Source organism: Natrix helvetica, assembly GCF_964273705.1.
Source record: "Natrix helvetica genome assembly, chromosome: 1".
NCBI lineage: Eukaryota > Metazoa > Chordata > Lepidosauria > Squamata > Natricidae > Natrix > Natrix helvetica.
The window spans coordinates 372,218,639-372,237,546 of record NC_138548.1 but is presented as its reverse complement, the minus strand read 5'-3'; the positions used below and the strand labels follow the sequence as shown (position 1 = coordinate 372,237,546).

At 43.2% G+C, this 18,908-nt stretch overlaps 2 protein-coding genes across 5 annotated transcripts; both read left to right on the top strand.

Annotated features, from left to right (window-relative positions):
• Positions 1-350: 350 nt before the first annotated feature.
• LOC309391764 (uncharacterized protein) lies at positions 351-7,516 on the top strand. Of its 2 annotated transcripts, XM_081952470.1 has the most exons (6): positions 351-630; positions 1,559-1,864; positions 2,426-2,552; positions 2,712-2,794; positions 3,258-3,384; positions 5,215-7,514. In XM_081952470.1, the coding sequence occupies exons 2-6, from the start codon at positions 1,598-1,600 to the stop codon at positions 7,182-7,184; spliced, it is 2,574 nt and encodes an 857-aa protein (XP_081808596.1). In that variant the 5' UTR covers positions 351-630; positions 1,559-1,597; the 3' UTR covers positions 7,185-7,514. The 2 variants fall into 2 exon arrangements, with proteins under 2 accessions (XP_081808596.1, XP_081808597.1); XM_081952471.1 differs by lacking the exons at positions 351-630; positions 1,559-1,864; positions 2,426-2,552; positions 2,712-2,794 and adding an exon at positions 2,130-2,256 and having other exon boundaries at positions 5,215-7,516.
• A 5,026-nt stretch (positions 7,517-12,542) lies between these two features.
• LOC309391864 (uncharacterized protein) lies at positions 12,543-18,824 on the top strand. 3 transcript variants are annotated; one of them, XM_081952669.1, is made up of 5 exons: positions 12,543-12,721; positions 13,326-13,750; positions 14,038-14,169; positions 14,582-14,708; positions 16,212-18,824. In XM_081952669.1, exons 2-5 carry the CDS (start codon positions 13,484-13,486, stop codon positions 17,831-17,833), a joined length of 2,148 nt encoding a protein of 715 aa, XP_081808795.1. In that variant the 5' UTR covers positions 12,543-12,721; positions 13,326-13,483; the 3' UTR covers positions 17,834-18,824. The 3 variants fall into 3 exon arrangements, with proteins under 3 accessions (XP_081808795.1, XP_081808794.1, XP_081808796.1); XM_081952668.1 differs by having other exon boundaries at positions 12,543-12,899; XM_081952670.1 differs by lacking the exon at positions 14,038-14,169 and having other exon boundaries at positions 12,543-12,899; positions 16,212-18,823.
• Positions 18,825-18,908: the final 84 nt, after the last annotated feature.

The window sequence follows — 18,908 nt, the reverse complement described above, 5'->3', positions numbered from 1 at the left end:
AGATTGGACTGCCATTTGTCAGAAATGGTGTAGCGTCTCCTGCTTGGGCGGGAGGTTGGACTAGATGACCTACAAGGTCCCTTCCAACTCTGTTAATCTAATCTAAACAAGCTCTTCCAACGTCCCTTCCATTCTGAATACCTCGCTTCCCGTCCATCGCCGCGCAGGCTTGGCACGCAGGACCCGCTAGAGGGCGCCGTTTGCAAACAACCCTTGGATTCAGCCGAATTGCTTTGCTCCGGGGAAGCATCTCGCCCGATGCTTGCAAAGGGAGGGCAGGAAGTTCGCACGCCGAAGGACGGCTTTCCCAGGAAGCGGCGCCCTCTCCAAAACGCTGGACCGATCTTCTCCCTTCCTTCGCCGGCCCCACCTATCCCGCAGCTGCCGGGCTTGGAAAGCGCAGGGATGCCGCGGAACGGACGGGCTCTGGTGAACTGCCGAGCCAGGCTTGGGTAATCTCAGTCTCTGGATCTGGAGAAGCGTCCTTCTTGGAAACCCCCAAGATTTCAGCTACTCATTTGCCGTCCCACTCCTTTAAGGGGTCCGTAGGACGCTTGTCTCTGCAAGGAGAGCCCCTTCTGGGTTAAGGATTCAGTTCTGCACCAGCTCCCTCCTGAGGATCTCTTATCGGTGAGATGGGCAGCATATTGATTTATCTGGAAGGGGGGGTCTTGTAGGGAAACCTTCCCATGTTTCCACCTCCTATACTTCCTGTGTCATTTTTACCATATGTGCTTCTGCAAGAAGATCCTATTCTGGGTTAAAGATGGAATCCTGCACAAGGTCCCTCCTGAGGACCCCAGCAAACTCAGGGTTTGTTGTGTGCTGAGCGCATCTGCAGGTCGGATCTGGGTTTTCCTGGCTTAGAGAAGGCGTCTCCTTCCCACCACTTGGAAACAAGGAAAAAGTCCAAGGGACCGGGTTGATCTGCATTCCCTGTCAGTATCCCCCAGGTATCTAGGTATTTGAGTCCTGCCAAAGTAGCAGCTTGGGCAGATAGTCGTAAAAAAGATTAAAACCCACAAACATCCAAGGTTTTTTTTAACCTGCACACTGTTTCTTAGGTCTGTCTCTGGTGGAAGTTCTTTATGTTGCATTAATGACCTTAAGAATTTTTTTCTTCCCCTTTGCAACTATTTTCATTGGTAGTTGTCATCAGCTGTGTTTGAATCACAGAATGACAGAGTTGGAAGGGACCTTGGAGGTCCTCTAATCCAACCCCTTGCTCAGGGAATAAACCCTATACCATTTCAGATAAATGGTGCTCCGGTCTCTTCTTTAAAACTTCTAATTTTGGAGCATTCACAACTTCTGGAGGCAAGTTGTTCCACTGATCAGTTGTTCTGTCAGGAAATTTCTCCTTAGTTCTAGGTTGCTTCTCTCCTTTGATTAGTTTCCATCCGTTGCTTCTTATCCTGCCTTGCTTTTATTCTTTGCAGGCCACCCAGTTATCATGTGTCTGGACTGATGAATATAAATTTTAAATGAATTGATTAATGAAAAAAAGTTCTTCCCAGTGTTGGATTACTGGATTCTGCTTGTTTTCATCTTACCTTGGAAGCTGATCATTCAAGGGAGAAAGACGTCATTCTCTAAGATGGCAGAAGGAGGCTCAACTTACCATTCTGCTCCCATGAATAAAAGCGGCATCGTAGATTCGGAAGAGCCTTCGGATTTGTTTGGGCAAGCAGCAAGAACCAAGCAGAACATTCTGGAAGAAGCAGCCATACATTGTGTTGTCCAGTGTTGCCCTTTCAGGGAGCTTTGTTGCCAGGAAGCGGAGGGGCTCCAAGGCATATGCAGCCAACTCCATCATCTTTACGATCAGTGGCGGAAACAAGAGGGCTGCATGAAAGCTCAGATGGTAATCCTCAGGGATGGGATTCAAAAAAAATTTACTACCGGTTTTGTGGGCGTGGCGTGGCTTGGTGGGCATGGCAGGGGAAGGATACTGCTAAATCCCATTTCCTCCGGATCAGCTGGGACTCAGGAGGCAGAGAATGGATGAGGGTGGGGCCAGTCAGAGGTGGTATTTACCAGTTCTCCCAACTACTCAAAATTTCCGCTACCGGTTCTCCAGAACTTGTCAAAACCTGCTGAATACCACCTCTGGTAATCCTGCAGCTTTCCACTCTGCCCACTGAGGTGGAGAGCTGTGTTGGGATGCATGGAGCAGAGACCAGGTCCCAGGAAGTGACTTTAGCTGAAGGTTTCCTTCTGAGCCGTGTGAAGCAGAAAATACAGGGAAAGGAGCTGGTGAGATCATAAAAATAATATGAATGAATTCTTAAATATAATCAGGTTGATTTTAATAAAATGTGTCCTTGATAGATAAATGATTCCATCTGCCTTCATCCTGGTGATTTCCAAGGTCAGATAACAAGCTGGGGCAGGGGCAGTAATGTTCTCTTCACTCCTATTTCAGGTTCATGGGCATTTCATGGAGATGGCCACCCATGGTTCTAAAGCATTAGAAGATGTGTCACTTTTCCCTCAAGAAATTATCTTTGGGGGGATCCCCCAGGAGGACCTATCTCAGAAGATAACTTCAGGTAAAAGATGGTTTATTTTGATGTATTGGTGTCCTCATGAATTATGTAGTGCCTGACGTCTTTATATTCATGAGTTTTGTTTACTGTATTACCTGAGTCTCGTGTGCAGAGTTTTTTTCCAGTTGTTTTTAAAACATGTACTTTCTCTACTTTTATCAGAAAATGGAACAATGGTGATTATACCAATGGAAAGATCTTCTCTTTGTGGTGGAGCAGAAACAGTAGCTGTGCTTCCAATTCAGGTAGGAGGGTCCCATCTCTCAGAGTGCAACATTATTTAGTCAAGAAACATGCAACTCTCCCCAAAGTAGTCTGGGTCCCTTTTCAAGCGCCAATTTAATATCTTCCATCCAAACAAATTTTCGGAGCATCTTCCCAAGGTTCTGGTACCATCCATAGCATCTCAAACATTTTCCTGAGGACATCTCTCAACAACGTCTTCTAGTTGTTCAATGAGACTGTGTATGTCCTACTGGACAAGACATTGATTAAAGTTTAAGCTATCATATAGGGATATCCAAATATTTGTTTGATAAGCAACCTTGAAGGAAGTATTGGAATCCATTTTGCTCCCTTATCTTGTCCCAGGAGTGGATCAAGAAGAATAGAAGGGTTGCTCCCAGTGAGTGGAGTATTTTCCATTAGAATAAGGAATTTCCTAATGTTTTCTGGAATTCTACATTAACAAATGTTTTTGTACTACAGATCCCTGTGTCCTTTCAAGATGTAACTGTGTTTTTCTCTGAGGAGGAGTGGGCCCTGCTGGATTTTGACCAAAAATCCGTATACAGAGAGGTCATGCTGGAAAATGCTAAGAATGTGGAATCCTTGGGTAAGAGATTTGCTCTGGGTTGAGATAAAGTATATTCTGATGAGAGATAAGCAGTTTATTAATTAATTGGGGGTGGGGATATGCTAAGAATGTGGATTTCATGTGTAAGGGATCCATTTTGCTCTGGATTGAAATGCGGAGAAGGTATATTTTTACCAGTTTTTCAGAGATTAAGGTCTGTACTTTTCCTAGAGAGAATGGAAATGTCCATATGTGAGTCATGTCCAGAGTCACCTATGTGATACAGACAACTATATAAATCAAAATAAGGAGGTGGTGCAATGCTTAGAATGCAATATTACAGGCTAATTCTGCTGCCAACTGCCAGCAGTTCAGCAATTCAAATCTCAGAGGCTCAAGGTTGAGTCAGCCTTCCACCCTTACGAGGTCGGTAAAATGAGGACCCTGATTGTTGGAGACAATAGGTTGACTCTCTAAACCGCTTAGAGAGAGTTAAAAGCAAAGCAGTGTAAAGCAACAAATAAGTCTATATAAGCTATTTGTATTGCTATTGCTAAATAAGTAACTTTAATAGAAAAACAGCGTTGATTTCAAGAAGGCATTTGATTCTCTGCCACATATTTGGATAATCAAGTGCCTGTAAATAATGGGAGTCTAGAAACACCAGAAGCTTTGTGAAAAGATGAATAGCTCAATGGAAAACATACTTGCTGGTCAATGATGTTTGACTGGGCGGGGAATCTTTCAAGGAGGCTCACTTTTACCACTCTTTTGTCAATGCATTGATTTCTCTCTCCAATACTGAACAAAGCAGGCCATGAGAAAAAAATAACATCTGCCAGGTTACTTGATATAATTTCCATGGGCATCTTAATTCATTCAGTTTTCACCATTTTTCCTCTATGGCAGGAGTGTTAAACTCGTGACATCACAGCAGCGTTATGTGACATATTGTAACTTTTTTCCCTTCGCTAAATGGTGTGGGCGTGGCCAGAGCATGACGCATCTGGCTTGTGGGCTGCAAGTTTGACAACCCTGCTCTATGGATAGTAAGAGTGGCACATATGCTCAGTCCAAACTAGTGTGATATTTGGCTATACATCCAAACTGTACTGAACAGCAGTTTCATTTCAAATGATATTTTTGCACACAGTCCAGAGGTGGGTTGCTCCCCGTTGAGCCCGGTTCGGCCGAACCGGTAGTGGTCATTCAGCCTGGGTTGCAGAACCAGCAGCAGCCCAGGCTGGCCACACCCCCGAACCGGTTCCCTGGTGTCTTCTGTCATTGCCAGCATGTTTCTGCGCATGTGCAGAGCAATTAACAGTCAACTGCGCATATGCGAGCAACCCGTACCAGGGGGCCCCTCAGAGCGAACCAGTACCAACCGGTAGAAGAACCCATCCCTGACACAGTCATAGATTGTAGTTAAGAGCTTCCAGTGATTCATCTCAAAAGTGCTAAATCCCATCATTTAAGAACAGTTTACTTGTATCAACCGTACCTCCATTTTCTCTTGATTTAATTTCAACTTGTCTTCCACATTTGAAATATGAATATAATCATATTCCACTCCAGAACTCTAGATGCTACTTCCCAAATTGACCTCAAATTACTTTCCCTAATGCATACAAATAATGGAGCTCTATGGGACCTCATACCTTAGGTGTCTCCTAGCAGTCCAGCATTCTGGAGGTAACAGGAAGGATCAGAGATGCAGTAAACAAAGCCCCCCACCATGTAGTTTAGAGGGAAAAACCTTGGTATGGTAGTGTTGAAAGAAAAAAAGGAGGCTAATATGATATGATGGCACTTCATTTTACATCTAAACATCTCGTGTTTAATTTTCTTCTCTTTTTTCCTTCCAAACAGATGATAGGGAAGAGCCTGAAGATTATAATGAACCGGGTGTGAATTCACTGGAAAGGACAGAGTCTACAAAAAGGATATTTCGAAATCGGAGGAAACCAACTGTAACTGAAGAAAACGGGTTGAATAATAGGAAGGAAAAATTGTCTATTTTTCAGCATAGAGAAAATTGCAACTTCAATATCCAACCTCACAAAGCAAAAAGAAGCTGTTTAAAGGGTGGGAAAACAGTCAGCAATAAATCAGTCATCTCTGAATGTCGCAGAACCCACTCTAAAGAGAAGCCGGTTGAATGCAAGGAACATGGAAAAAAAGATTTGAATTTATGTCTTCCTTTACATCAAAGTGTTGAGAAACCAAAATCACATAAATATTCAGACAGTGGGAAAAGCTTTTGTGATAGCAGTACTTTTAACGCCCATAAAACAACCCATAGAATGGAGAAGTCTTATAAATGTACAGAGTGCAGAAAGAGTTTCTACACAAGCAGTGATCTTACTTTGCATAAAAAGTCTCATGCAGGAAAGAAATATAAAAGGATGGAATATGAAAGAAAGTTCAGTATGAGTATTGATTTTACTTCTCATAAAAGGATCCACAAGGGGGAAAAACCATATAGATGTACAGACTGTGGAAAGAGCTTCACCACAGCTGGTTCCCTTACTGCCCATAAAAGGATCCACACAGGGGAGAAACCATATAAGTGCACAGAATGCGGAAAGAGTTTCAACCAAAGTACTTCCCTTACTTCTCATGAAAGGATGCATACCGGGATGAAACCATATCAGTGCATGGATTGTGGAAAAAAGTTCAGTCAAAGCAGTGATCTCATTTCCCATAAAAGGATCCATACAGGGGAAAAACCGTTTAAATGTCTGGAGTGTGGAAAAACCTTTACCATGAGACGTGGTCTTACTTCCCATGAAAGGATCCACACAGGGGAGAAACCATATCAATGCACAGATTGTGGAAAGTGCTTTATAAGTAGGAGTGATCTTACTTCCCATAAAAGGATCCACACAGGCGAGAAGCCGTATCAATGCATGGAGTGTGGGAAAAGTTTCAGTTGGAGCAATAACCTTACCAGTCATCAAAGGATCCACACAGGTGAAAAACCATATAAATGCAGGGAATGTGGGAAGAGTTTCAGCCAGAGCACTTCCCTTACTTCCCATGAAAGGATTCATACAGGGATGAAACCCTATCAGTGCATGGATTGTGGAAAGAGCTTCAGTACAAGCAGTGAACTCATTTCCCATAAAAGGATCCACACAGGGGAGAAACCATATAAATGCACAGTGTGTGGAAAGAGCTTCCGCAAGAGTACTGATCTTATTTCTCATGAAAGGATCCACACAGGAGAGAAGCCATATAGATGTACGGAGTGTGGAAAGTGCTTCAGTCAACACAGAAATCTGTCCTGCCATAAAAGGATCCACACAGGAGAGAAGCCGTACAAATGCACAGACTGCGGAAAGAGCTTCACCACCAGTGGTTCCCTCACTGCCCATAAAAGGATCCACACGGGGGAGAAACCATATAAGTGCACGGAATGTGGGAAGAGTTTCAGCCAAAGTGCTTCCCTTAGTTCCCATGAAAGGATCCATACTGGGATGAAACCATATCAATGCATGGATTGTGGAAAGAAATTCAGTAAAAGCAGCCACCTTAGTTCTCACAAGAAGATCCACTCAGGGGAGAAGCTGTATAAATGCACAGATTGTGAAAAGAGCTTTTATACAAGCAGTTCCCTGATATCGCATAAAAGGATCCACTCTGGCGAGAAACCCTACCATTGCACAGATTGTGGAAAGAGTTTCAATACAAGCAGTTCCCTCAGTTCACATAGGAGGATCCACACAGGAGAAAAACCATATGAGTGCCAGGAGTGTGGAAAGAGTTTCAGTCACAACACTTCCCTCTCTTTTCATAAAAGGATCCACACAAAAAAGAACTCACCTTCTTCTTCCTAGCATATTTCTGCAGGTGCAAGGTCTGCTTTTCGGATCATTTAATGCCACTTTGCATGATCAGCTGCGTCTCCAGGGCGCAGGCCCGCAACTTGCATATCTTGGTTGACGGTGTCTTGCCATTTCTGGACACCTGCAAGGTTGCCGGCCATTGGCTTTTTTTTTTTAGGCTTCTGGTTTTAGGCAGTCTTGGCAACGGTGGAAGGTGCTGCTCTCTGGACATTATACTACCTGAGACCTTTCAGGAAACAACTGAATGAAAAATTACTGGTGATCTTTTATCGCTGCACCATAGAGAGTATTTTACAATACAATACAATACAATACAATACAATACAATAGTAGAGTTGGAAGGGACCTTGGAGGTCTTCTAGTCCAACCCCCTGCCTAGGCAGGAAACCCTATACCGTTTCAGACAAATAGCTATCCAACATCTTCTTAAAGACTTCCAGTGTTGGGGCATTCACAACTTCTGGAGGCAAGCTGTTCCACTGATTAATTGTTCTCACTGTCAGGAAATTTCTCCTCAGTTCTAAGTTGCTTCTCTCCTTGATTAGTTTCCACCCATTGCTTCTTGTTCTACCCTCAGGTGCTTTGGAGAATAGTTTGACTCCCTCTTCTTTGTGGCAACCTCTGAGATATTGGAATAATGCTATCATGTCTCCCCTAGTCCTTCTTTCTCTTAAGCTAAACATACCCAGTTCCTGCAACCGTTCTTCATATGTTTTAGTCTCCAGTCCCCTAATCATCTTTGTTGCTCTTCTCTGCACTCTTTCTAGAGTCTCCACATCTTTTTTACATCGTGGCGACCAGAACTGAATGCAGTATTCCAAGTGTGGCCTTACCAAGGCATTATAAAGTGGTATTAACACTTCACGTGATCTTGATTCTATCCCTCTGTTGATGCAGCCTAGAACTGTGTTGGCTTTTTTGGCAGCTGCTGCACACTGCTGGCTCATATTTAAATGGTTGTCCACTAGGACTCCAAGATCCCTTTCACAGTTACTACTACTGAGTAAGGTATCACCTATACTGTACCTGTGCATTCCGTTTTGTTTTAACTTACTGCATCTGTGTATGGTTTGCCAATTGTACAGTGGCATATAGGACAGCATTCCAGAGGGTCAACGTCATTGCCCAGAAGCTCATTTGTTGCCCTCTCCCCTCTTTGGAAGAGCTTTATAGCTCCCGCTGCGTTAGGAAAGTTCAAAACATTCTTAAAGATCCATCTCATCCTGGGCACCCGTTTTTTGAACTACGTATATTGAATTCTACGGTATAGTGCAATATCAGGTTTTCAATTTCAATTATATAGAAAGTAAAGGATGTATGCTTGTGTTTTTATTTTTATAGTTATAATGTACACTGATCGGCATTTAATTTTGTTGTGTCATGTGCAATGACAATAAAGTAAGCTAAACTAAACAATATTGCAAGTGATGGGTACTGGGGCATAACTTCCTAATTTTATATACTCATTGTTGAGGCCCAAACTGTACAGTAGTTAAGAGAAAGATCTTGTGTCATGGAGACCACGTGGACTCAAAATGCAAAAAATGCAGGCTCACTGCAGTATTTATTAGACAGTATGTATTGTTAAGACCCACCAAGTGAGTAATGAGAAACACCCATGCAAATAATGAGAGATGCTGATATTTATACATTTCAAAAAAATTGGGGAATGTGGTAAAAATAAAGGAAGGAAAATACATGCATACATATTTATAAGTAATAACATATTAGATCTCAAGTTACTTCTTGACCTGTAAGAACAAGTCTTACAAAGAATTTTTTTTCTACATCTTTTAAAGTGTTGGCAATGGGAATATTCTGAGATTTGTTAATTGTTCCACATTCCTTATGTTCCAACTTGTTTATTAAACAATATAAGGAGAGACTTGTTTATCTGAAATTTAACTGTTTCTCTAAGGCTTACAGTAGAGTTCTCTCTCTTTTCTTCTACTATCCAAGTGGATAAATATCCGCTTATCTCTTCTTCAGACATTTCCAGTTTTATTAGTTTCTACATTCTCACCTCTTCCTTTTATAGTAAAGTTATCCCTTCACCAATTTCTCATATTTTTGTTGTTTTGCTTGGAAGCTGGAAAGAACATGTTTGGGTGTAAGAGTTGATGCATGTAAACAAGAACCAGTCTGCTTCCTTATTTTAATGGCAATGGGATTTTGTTAAATTTTATTTACACTATTTTTATTCTTGACCTGTTCCTTTTTGAAGCACGATTTCGACAGTCCTTCAGATATGTGACTGATGTGTCATTTATTGACAGGACAGTAATTGGATTTCTACCGGTAAGAGACTTTACTTCAGTCAACCACTTAATACCCCAAAACCATTGGGAGAAAATGCCATACTGGCCAAGCCTGCAGACGATACTAAAATATTGAAAAGTAAAGTGTGAGGAATTTGAGAGAAATCTCTTTAAATAGACAGAACAGCCAATTCAGTGAACATTGTAGTTCACTTGAAGAACGTTGAACATGATGTGCATTTGGGCATAACTTCTTAATTTGACATACACATTGTTGAACTGTAATTAACCGAGGATTAGGTTATAATGGAGACCCCTGTGAAGCTATTGACTCTGTATGTGGCAGATGAGAAAAAATAAATCCCACATTAGGGATCAGTAGGAAAAGAATGGAAATAAACCAGCTGCAACTGTTATTCCTTTCTACAGTATATGAATATTGTGCATAGTTCTCATTGCCCCATTTGAAAAAATGATATAAAGGAGATGGAGATCGTTCAAAAGCAGCCATCAAAATGATTAGTGACTTGATTATGTTTGTGTTTGGCACCCTCAAGCAAAAACTAACAAAATAAATCACCAAAGTTCTGTTGAAGGTGTGGCAGAACTAATAGCCAAAAAAGCAAAGAGGTCAGAATGGAGGATTTGTAACTACCAAAATAAGAATGGCAAGTGCACCAGGTCATGGCATGGCAGAAACTGGGCCACACAAACAAGCGAAGCCCCATCCATGGAATGCAGGTAGCATGTGAAACCACTCCTCCGGTCTGCAGAAAATCTCTCTCCATGGAACCTGTTCCCGGTGCCCAAAAGGTTAGGGGTCACTGATCTATGGGACATCCTTTTTTTAATGCTTGTTTGCCTAAACGTTCCTTATTACAAAAGGAACCAGTGTGATTGATATGTATTTAATGTTCAAATGTCAGCTGTTTTTCTTTTGCATAGAACAATCATGGCATTGTTCTAACTGCCAAGACAGATGCAGATATCCTACAGAAGACATACAATGTTTTATAATATACATTAGGTCTCCATCCAATGCACATGTGACACAGCTGCGCTGTTCTGACCATACCACCAGGAAAAGATTAAGGTAATTGTTTCCCAACCGTAATAGCTCAAAAAGCAAAGAAGTCAGTATGGAGGATTTGCAATTACCAAAATTAAAATGGCAAGTGCCTGTTCAATTGCTGCTGGTCAAAATCCAAAGTTGTGGATGCTCTGTTGTGGAGGTTTTCATTTGTCCAAGATGGTATAAGGTTGTGATGGCGAACCTATGGTACACATGCCATAGGAGGCATGTGGAGCCATTTCTGAGGGCACACAAGGTGTTGTCCTGTCAGCATGCGTGTGCGCACAGGCCAGCTGATTTCTGGCATTAGTTTTCGACCGTTTTTCGTCCTCTGGAGGCTTCCCTGAATCCTCCAGACGGTGAAAAACTGCCCAACGGGCAAACCAGAAGTTCGGGAAAGGACCTCCGGTTTGTGCATTAGAGAAGCATCCTGAAGCCTCTAGAGGGAGAAAAATGGTGAATGGGCAACCCGGAAGTCCATTCCCGAACTTCCAGTTTGTGTGTTGGGCCATTTTTCACCCTCTGCAGGCTCCTAGAAAGGCTCTGGAGCCTGGGGAGGGCGAAAAAGGAACCTACTGCGCACACGTAAGTCAAAACGGGGTGTTTCCGGCCTCCGGGGAGGCAGAAGAAGCTGTTTTCACCCTTCCCAGGCTCAAAGAAAACCGTATGTGCATGCGCAGGGCAGGGGGGGGTATCATATGCACATGCACCGGGGACATGGCGTTGGGGGGCATTAAATTATGTGATGGGCATGCGAGCATGTGCTTTTGACACCCGAGGCAAAAAAGGTTTGCCATCACTGGTATAAGGAATTCTGCCTTGGGTAGTGGGTTGGATTAGACCAGGGGTGTCAAACGCGGCCCGCGGAATGCTTAATCTGGCCTGCGGGGTTGCCCTGGAAACTGAATGACCAGCCCGTGGTGCTTTCGCCAGCGAAAACAGCTCGGGGGGGCCCACTTCCGCTGGCAGAGTGCTTAGGCCACCACAGGCACCGACATGAGTGATGCTGAGGTGGCCACGCCCACCGTGGCCATGCCCCCCACCCCTGGCCAGCTCAAACACAACCCTGATACAGCACTAAGTGAAATCGAGTTTGACACCCCTGGACTAGACTAAAAGACTAGAAATATGGAAAACTGATAGCAGAAAAAGACCTAGTGGTCCATTCAGTCTGCCCTTTGACTTTGCTTTTTGTTTCAATTTATTTTTTTAATTGTTAAAAATACAGGTAGTCCTCAACTTAAGACCACAATTGAACCCAAAACTTAGGTTGCTAAGTGAGAAATGTAAGTGAGCTTTGTCCCATTTTAGGACTTCTTGCCACATTTGTTAAGTGAATCACTGCAGTTGTTAAATTAGCAGGATGGTTGCTAAATGAATCTGGTTTCCCCCTTGACTTGGCTTGTCAGGAGGCTACAAAAAGTGACCCCAGGACACTGACAACCATCATAAATGTGAGTTGGTTGTCAAGCATCCAAATGTAAATCACGTGACCCTGGAGATGCTGCAACGGTCATAAGTGTGAAAAATGGTTGTAAGTCAGTTATTTCAGTGTTGTGGTAACTTTGAACCGTCACTTCCTGACACATCTGCAATTGCTGAGGTAAAGTTTAAAAAAAAACTGGATGCTTTTGAGAAATATTCCCATTGGGGAATTCAATTCCTTTCTATGTTCTGGATTTTTCTTTCCTTCAGGACTCCCACAGCTTTTGTCACTTCAGATTGGGGCTGTTCCTCAACAAGTAGGGTCTCTCGCTTGGGGGTGGGGGGGTTGAACTAGATGACCTACAAGGTCCCTTCCAACTCTGTTAATCTAATCTAAACAAGCTCTTCCAACGTCCCTTCCAGCTCTATTCCATTCTGAATACCTCGCTTCCCGTCCATCGCCCCGCAGACTTGGCACGCAGGACCCGCTAGAGGGCGCCCTTTGCAAACAACCCTGTTCAGCCGAATTGCTTTGGCGAGCTCCGGGGAAGCATCTCGCCCGATGCTTGCAAAGGGAGGGCAGGAAGTTCGCACGCCGAAGGACGGCTTTCCCAGGAAGCGGCGCCCTCTCCAAAACGCTGGACCGATCCTGCAAACGGCTTCTCCCTTCCTTCGCCGGCCCTACCTATCCCGCAGCTGCCGGGCTTGGAAAGCGCCTCTTTCATGGGCTCCTCGCAGGGACGGGCTCTGGTGAACTGCCGAGCCAGGCTTGGGTAATCTCAGTCTCTGGATCTGGAGAAGCGTCCTTCTTGGAAACCCCCAAGATTTCAGCTACGCATTTGCCCTCCCACTCCTTTAAGGGGTCCGTAGGACGCTTGTCTCTGCAAGGAGAGCCCCTTCTGGGTTAAAGATTCAGTTCTGCACCAGCTCCCTCCTTAGGATCTCTTATCGGTGAGATGGGCAGCATATTCATTTATCTGGAAAGGGGGTGTCTTGTAGGGAAACCTTCCCATGTTTCCACCTCCTATACTTCCTGTGTCATTTTTACCATATGTGCTTCTGCAAGAAGATCCTATTCTGGGTTAAAGATGGAATCCTGCACAAGCTCCCTCCTGAGGACCCCAGCAAACTCAAAGTTTGTTGTGTGCTGAGCGCATCTGCAGGTCGGATCTGGGTTTTCCTGGCTTAGAGAAAGCGTCTCCTTTCCACCACTTGGAAACAAGGGATCGGGTTGATCTGCATTCCCTGTCAGTATCCTCCAGGTATCTGAGTCCTGCCAAAGTAGCAGCAAATTTCTCCTTAGTTCTAGGTTGCTTCTCTCCTTTGATTAGTTTCCATCCGTTGCTTCTTATCCTGCCTTGCTTTTATTCTTTGCAGGCCACCCAGTTATCATGTGTCTGGACTGATGAATATAAATTTTAAATGAATTGAATAATGAAAAAAAGTTCTTCCCAGTGTTGGATTACTGGATTCTGCTTGTTTTCATCTTACCTTGGAAGCTGATCATTCAAGGGAGAAAGACGTCATTCTCTAAGATGGCAGAAGGAGGCTCAACTTACCATTCTGCTCCCACGAATAAAAGCGGCATCGTAGATTCGGAAGAGCCTTCGGATTTGTTTGGGCAAGCAGCAAGAACCAAGCAGAACATTCTGGAAGAAGCAGCCATACATTGTGTTGTCCAGTGTTGCCCTTTCAGGGAGCTTTGTTGCCAGGAAGCGGAGGGGCTCCAAGGCATATGCAGCCAACTCCATTATCTTTACGATCAGTGGCGGAAACAAGAGGGCTGCATGAAAGCTCAGATGGTAATCCTCAGGGGTGGGATTCAAAAAAATTTACTACCGGTTTTGTGGGCGTAGCGTGGCTTGGTGGGCGTGGCTTGGTGGACGTGGCTTGGTGGACGTGGCAGGGGAAGGATACTGCAAAATCCCATTTCCTCCGGATCAGCTGGGGCTCAGGATGCAGAGAATAGATGGGGGCGGGGCCAGTCAGAGGTGGTATTTACCGGTTCTCCAAACTACTCAAAATTTCTGCTACCGGTTCTCCAGAACTTGTCAAAACCTGCTGAATACCATCTCTGGTAATCCTGCAGCTTTCCACTCTGCCCGCTGAGGTGGAGAGCTGTGTCGGGATGCATGGAGCAGAGACCAGGTCCCGGGAAGTGACTTTAGCCGAAGGTTTCCTTCTGAGCCGTGTGGAGCAGAAAATACAGGGAAAGGAGCCGGTGAAATCGTAAAATTGGCATGAGTCCCTTTTCCAGCACCAATTTAATATCTTCCAGCCAAACAAATTTTCAGAGCATCTTCCCAAGGTTCTGGTACCATCCATAGCATCTCAAACATTTTCCTGAGGACATCTCTCAACAACGTCTTCTAGTTGTTCAATGAGACTGTGTATGTCCTACTGGACAAGACATTGATTAAAGTTTAAACTATCGTATAAGGATATCCAAATATTTGTTTGATAAACAACCTTGAAGGAAGTATTGGAATCCATTTTGCTCCCTTACCTTGCCCCAGGAGTGGATCAAGAAGAATAGAAGGGTTGCTCCCAGTGAGTGGAGTATTTTCCATTAGAATAAGGAATTTCCTAATATTTTCTGGAATTGTACATTAATGAGTGTTTTTGTACTACAGATCCCTGTGTCCTTTCAAGATGTAACTCTGTTTTTCTCTGAGGAGGAGTGGGCCCTGCTGGATTTTGACCAAAAATCCCTGTACAGAGAGGTCATGCTGGAAAATACTAAGAATGTGGAATCCTTGGGTAAGAGATTTGCTCTGGGTTGAGATAAAGTATATTCTGATGAGAGATAAGCAATTTATTAATTTTTTAGGAGGGCAGAGATATGCTAAGAATGTGGATTTCATGTGTAAGGGATCCATTTTGCTCTGGATTGAAATGCGGAGAAGGTATATTTTTACCAGTTTTTCAGAGATTAAGGTCTGTACTTTTCCTAGAGAGAATGGAAATGTCCATATGTGAGTCATGTCCAGAGTCACCTATGTGATAGAGACAACTATATAAATCAAAATAAGGAGTCGCAGTGGTGCAATGCTTAGAATACAATATTACAGGCTAATTCTGCTGCCAACTGCCAGCAGTTCAGCAATTCAAATCTCACAGGCTCAAGGTTGAGTCAGCCTTCCACCCTTACGAGGTTGGTAAAATGAGGACCCTGATTGTTGGAGACAATAGGTTGACCCTCTAAACCGCTTAAAGAGAGCTGCAAAGCACTGTGAAGCAACATATAAGTCTATATAAACTATTCGTATTGTTATTGCTAAATAAGTAACTTTAATAGAAAATCAGAATTGATTACAAGAAGGCATTTGATTCTCTGCCACATATTTGGATAATCAAGTGCCTGTAAATAATGGGAGTCTAGAAACACCAGAAGCTTTGTGAAAAGATGAATAGCTCAATGGAAAACATACTTGCTGGTCAATGATGTTAGACGGGGAGGGGAATCTTTCAAGGAGGCTCACTATTACCACTACTTTTGTCAATGCTTTGATTTCTCTCTCCAATACTGAACAAAGCAGTCCAGAGGTGGGTTGCTCCCCGTTGAGCCCGGTTCGGTCGAACCGGTAATGGTCATTTGGCCTGGTTTGCAGAACCAGCAGCAACCCAGGCTGCCCACGCCACCGAACCGGTTCCCCGGTGTCTTCTGCCATTGCCAGCATGTTTCTTTGCATGCGCAGAACATTTAACAGTCAACTGCGCCTATGCGAACAACCTGCACCAGGGGGGCCCTCAGAGCGAACCAGTACCAACCGTTAGAAGAACCCACCCCTGACACAGTCATAGATTGGGCATGTAGTTAAGAGCTTCTGGTGATTCATCTCAAAAGTGCTAAATCCCAGCATTTAAAAACAGTTTACTTGTAGCAACCGTACCTCCATTTTCTCTTGATTTAATTTCAATTTGTCTTCCACGTTTGAAATTGAATGCTAATCATATTCCACTCCAGAACTCTAGATGCTACTTCCCAAATTGACCTCAAATTACTTTCCCTAATGCATAAAAATAATGGAGCTCTATGGGACCTCATACCTTAGGTGTCTCCTAGCAGTCCAGCATTCTGGAGATAACAGGAACGATCAGAGATGCAGTAAACAAAGCCCTACCACCATGTAGTTTAGAGGGAAAAACCTTGGTATGGTAGTGTTGAAAGAAAAAAAGGAGGCTAATATGATGTGATGGCACTTCATTTTACATCTAAACACCTCATGTTTAATTTTCTTCTCTTTTTTTCCTTCCAAACAGATGATAGGGAAGAGCCTGAATATTATAACGAACCAGGTGTGAATTCACTGGAAAGGACAGAGTCTACAAAAAGGATATTTCGAAATCGGAGGAAACCAACTATAACTGAAGAAAACTGGTTGAATAATAGGAAGGAAAAATTGTCTATTTTTCAGCATAGAGAAAATTGCAACTTCAATATCCAACCTCACAAAGCAAAAAGAAGCTGTTTAAAGGGTGGGAAAACAGTCAGCAATAAATCAGTCATCTCTGAATGTCGCAGAACCCACTCTAAAGAGAAGCCGGTTAAATGCAAGGAACATGGGAAAAAAGATTTGAATCTATGTCTTCCTTTACATCAAAGTGTTGAGAAACCAAAATCACATAAATATTCAGACAGTGGGAAAAGCTTTAGTGATAGCAGTACTTTTAACGCCCATAAAACAACTCATAGAATGGAGAAGTCTTATAAATGTACAGAGTGCAGAAAGAGTTTCTACACAAGCAGTGATCTTACTGTGCATAAAAAGTCTCATGCAGGAAAGAAATATAAAAGTATGGAATGTGGAAGGAGGTTCAGTATGAGTATTGATTTTACTTCTCATAAAAGGATCCACAAAGGGGAGAAACAATATAGATGTACAGAGTGTGGAAAGTGCTTCAGCGAACAAAGAAATCTGTCCTGCCATAAAAGGATCCACACAGGGGAGAAGCCGTACAAATGCACAGACTGCGGAAAGAGCTTCACCACTAGTGGTTCCCTCATTGGCCATAAGAGGATCCACACGGGAGAGAAACCATATAAGTGCATGGAATGTGGGAAGAGTTTCAGCCAAAGTTCTTCCCTTAGTTCCCATGAAAGGATCCATACTGGGATGAAATCATATCAATGTACAGATTGCGGAAAGTGCTTTATAAGTAGGAGTGATCTTACTTCCCATAAAAGGATCCACACAGGCGAGAAGCCATATCAATGCATGGAATGTGGGAAATGCTTCAGTTGGAGCAATAACCTTACCAGTCATCAAAGGATCCACACAGGTGAAAAACCATATAAGTGCAGGGAATGCGGGAAGAGTTTCAGCCAGAGGACTTCCCTTACTTCCCATGAAAGGATTCATACAGGGATGAAACCCTATCAGTGCATGGATTGTGGAAAGAGCTTCAGTACAAGTAGTGAACTCATTTCCCATAAAAGGATCCACACAGGGGAGAAACCATATAAGTGTACAGCATGTGGAAAGAACTTTTGCAGGCGTACTGATCTCATTTCTCATGAAAGGATCCACACAGGAGAAAAGCCATATAGATGTACAGAGTGTGGAAAGTGCTTCAGCCAACACAAAAATCTGTCCTGCCATAAAAGGATCCACACAGGGGAAAAGCCGTACAAATGCACAGACTGTGGAAAGAGCTTCACCACCAGTGGTTCCCTCACTGGCCATAAAAGGACCCACACGGGGGAGAAACCATATAAGTGCACGGAATGTGGGAAGAGTTTCAGCCAAAGTGCTTCCCTTAGTTCCCATGAAAGGATCCATACTGGGATGAAACCATATCAATGCATGGATTGTGGAAAGACCTTCAGTCAAAGCAGTAATCTTAGTTCTCACAAGAAAATCCACTCAGGGGAGAAGTTGTAGGGGTATGGCCTGAATCTCAGCAACAGGTCATGCTCTGTTGGGGGGGTGGGGCTCTCCGAAGAACTGTCAGATTCCCTGCTGTGTTGGGGTTGTTTAACCATAGCTGTGCTGGGGCGACAGTGAAGAGTGGAGGCGCAAGTGGGTGTGGTCGGGAAACCCACAATTCCCCTAAAACGTCTGCAATTGCCTCTGGACCCAAAGCAGGGAAGTTAACCATTGTGAGCTATTGCAGCTGAGCGACTGCAACAAAGCATGAAAAATCAGCATGGTGATTGTCTGGGTGAGATAATAAGATTGCTTGAAAGTACAACATTCCTATAAATTAACCTCCGGTTGAAAACTTTTTAAAGAAAGAGTGGCAGGAGACGGGGGGGGGGGGAGTTAGTAAGCTTTCCCACCCTTGGGCCAGCAACGAACAGACAATCCATTAACTAGAACAAAAGGAACGATAGATCTTGAGAACTGCTTAAGGGTTAGAAATCAAATTTGAATCTTTTGGTTTTTGAGTTTTACTCTGTGCTTTTGATTCTCTCGATAACTTTTGATAATCTTTGAGATTTGCTTTCGAAGCTGGGAATTTAAAAGATAAATATGATGAATTAATTGTATGCATTGCCATCTAGTAGTAAATGTTGTCAGAATAAAAGCTGGCTAAGAAGGATTGACCTTGAGTTATTGCTGACAATACTGAATTGATGATAAATTCTCTCTAGAAGAAAGAAAATAAGACCAGCTGTGTAAACACTATGTTGCTCTCTCTTGCTATATTATAATGGGATGCTGAGAATGCCTTTCTGGCAGTGTGTTTTTTCTTTTTTTACTGGAAGAAGAAACTTGGATAACCCAGACAACCTATATTAAAGGTTCTTTTTTTTCTCCTTTTGTTCATTTGGCTACTTTGGGTCCTCTTATTTACCAAATTTTTATCTTTTCCTTTCCTTTTTTTCCCATTTCTTTTTTTTCTGCCTTTTTGCAATGAGCTGTGGATTACCATTGTGGAATTAATTTTGCGGGTTTTTTTCTTTTTTGGGGGGGTGAGTGCTTTTTCACTAATCTTTTTTTCTTGTTTCCTTTC

Bases quoted from the DNA above. Each gene is read 5' to 3' on its own strand.
- LOC309391764 (XM_081952470.1), top strand. From the start codon at position 1,598: ATGGCAGAAGGAGGCTCAACTTACCATTCTGCTCCCATGAATAAAAGC. The intron at 2,795-3,257 runs GTAGGAGGGTCC...TTTGTACTACAG, and splicing joins TAGCTGTGCTTCCAATTCAG to ATCCCTGTGTCCTTTCAAGA. The intron at 3,385-5,214 runs GTAAGAGATTTG...CCTTCCAAACAG, and splicing joins TAAGAATGTGGAATCCTTGG to ATGATAGGGAAGAGCCTGAA.
- LOC309391864 (XM_081952669.1), top strand. From the start codon at position 13,484: ATGGCAGAAGGAGGCTCAACTTACCATTCTGCTCCCACGAATAAAAGC. The intron at 13,751-14,037 runs GTAATCCTCAGG...GTAATCCTGCAG, and splicing joins GCTGCATGAAAGCTCAGATG to CTTTCCACTCTGCCCGCTGA. The intron at 14,709-16,211 runs GTAAGAGATTTG...CCTTCCAAACAG, and splicing joins TAAGAATGTGGAATCCTTGG to ATGATAGGGAAGAGCCTGAA.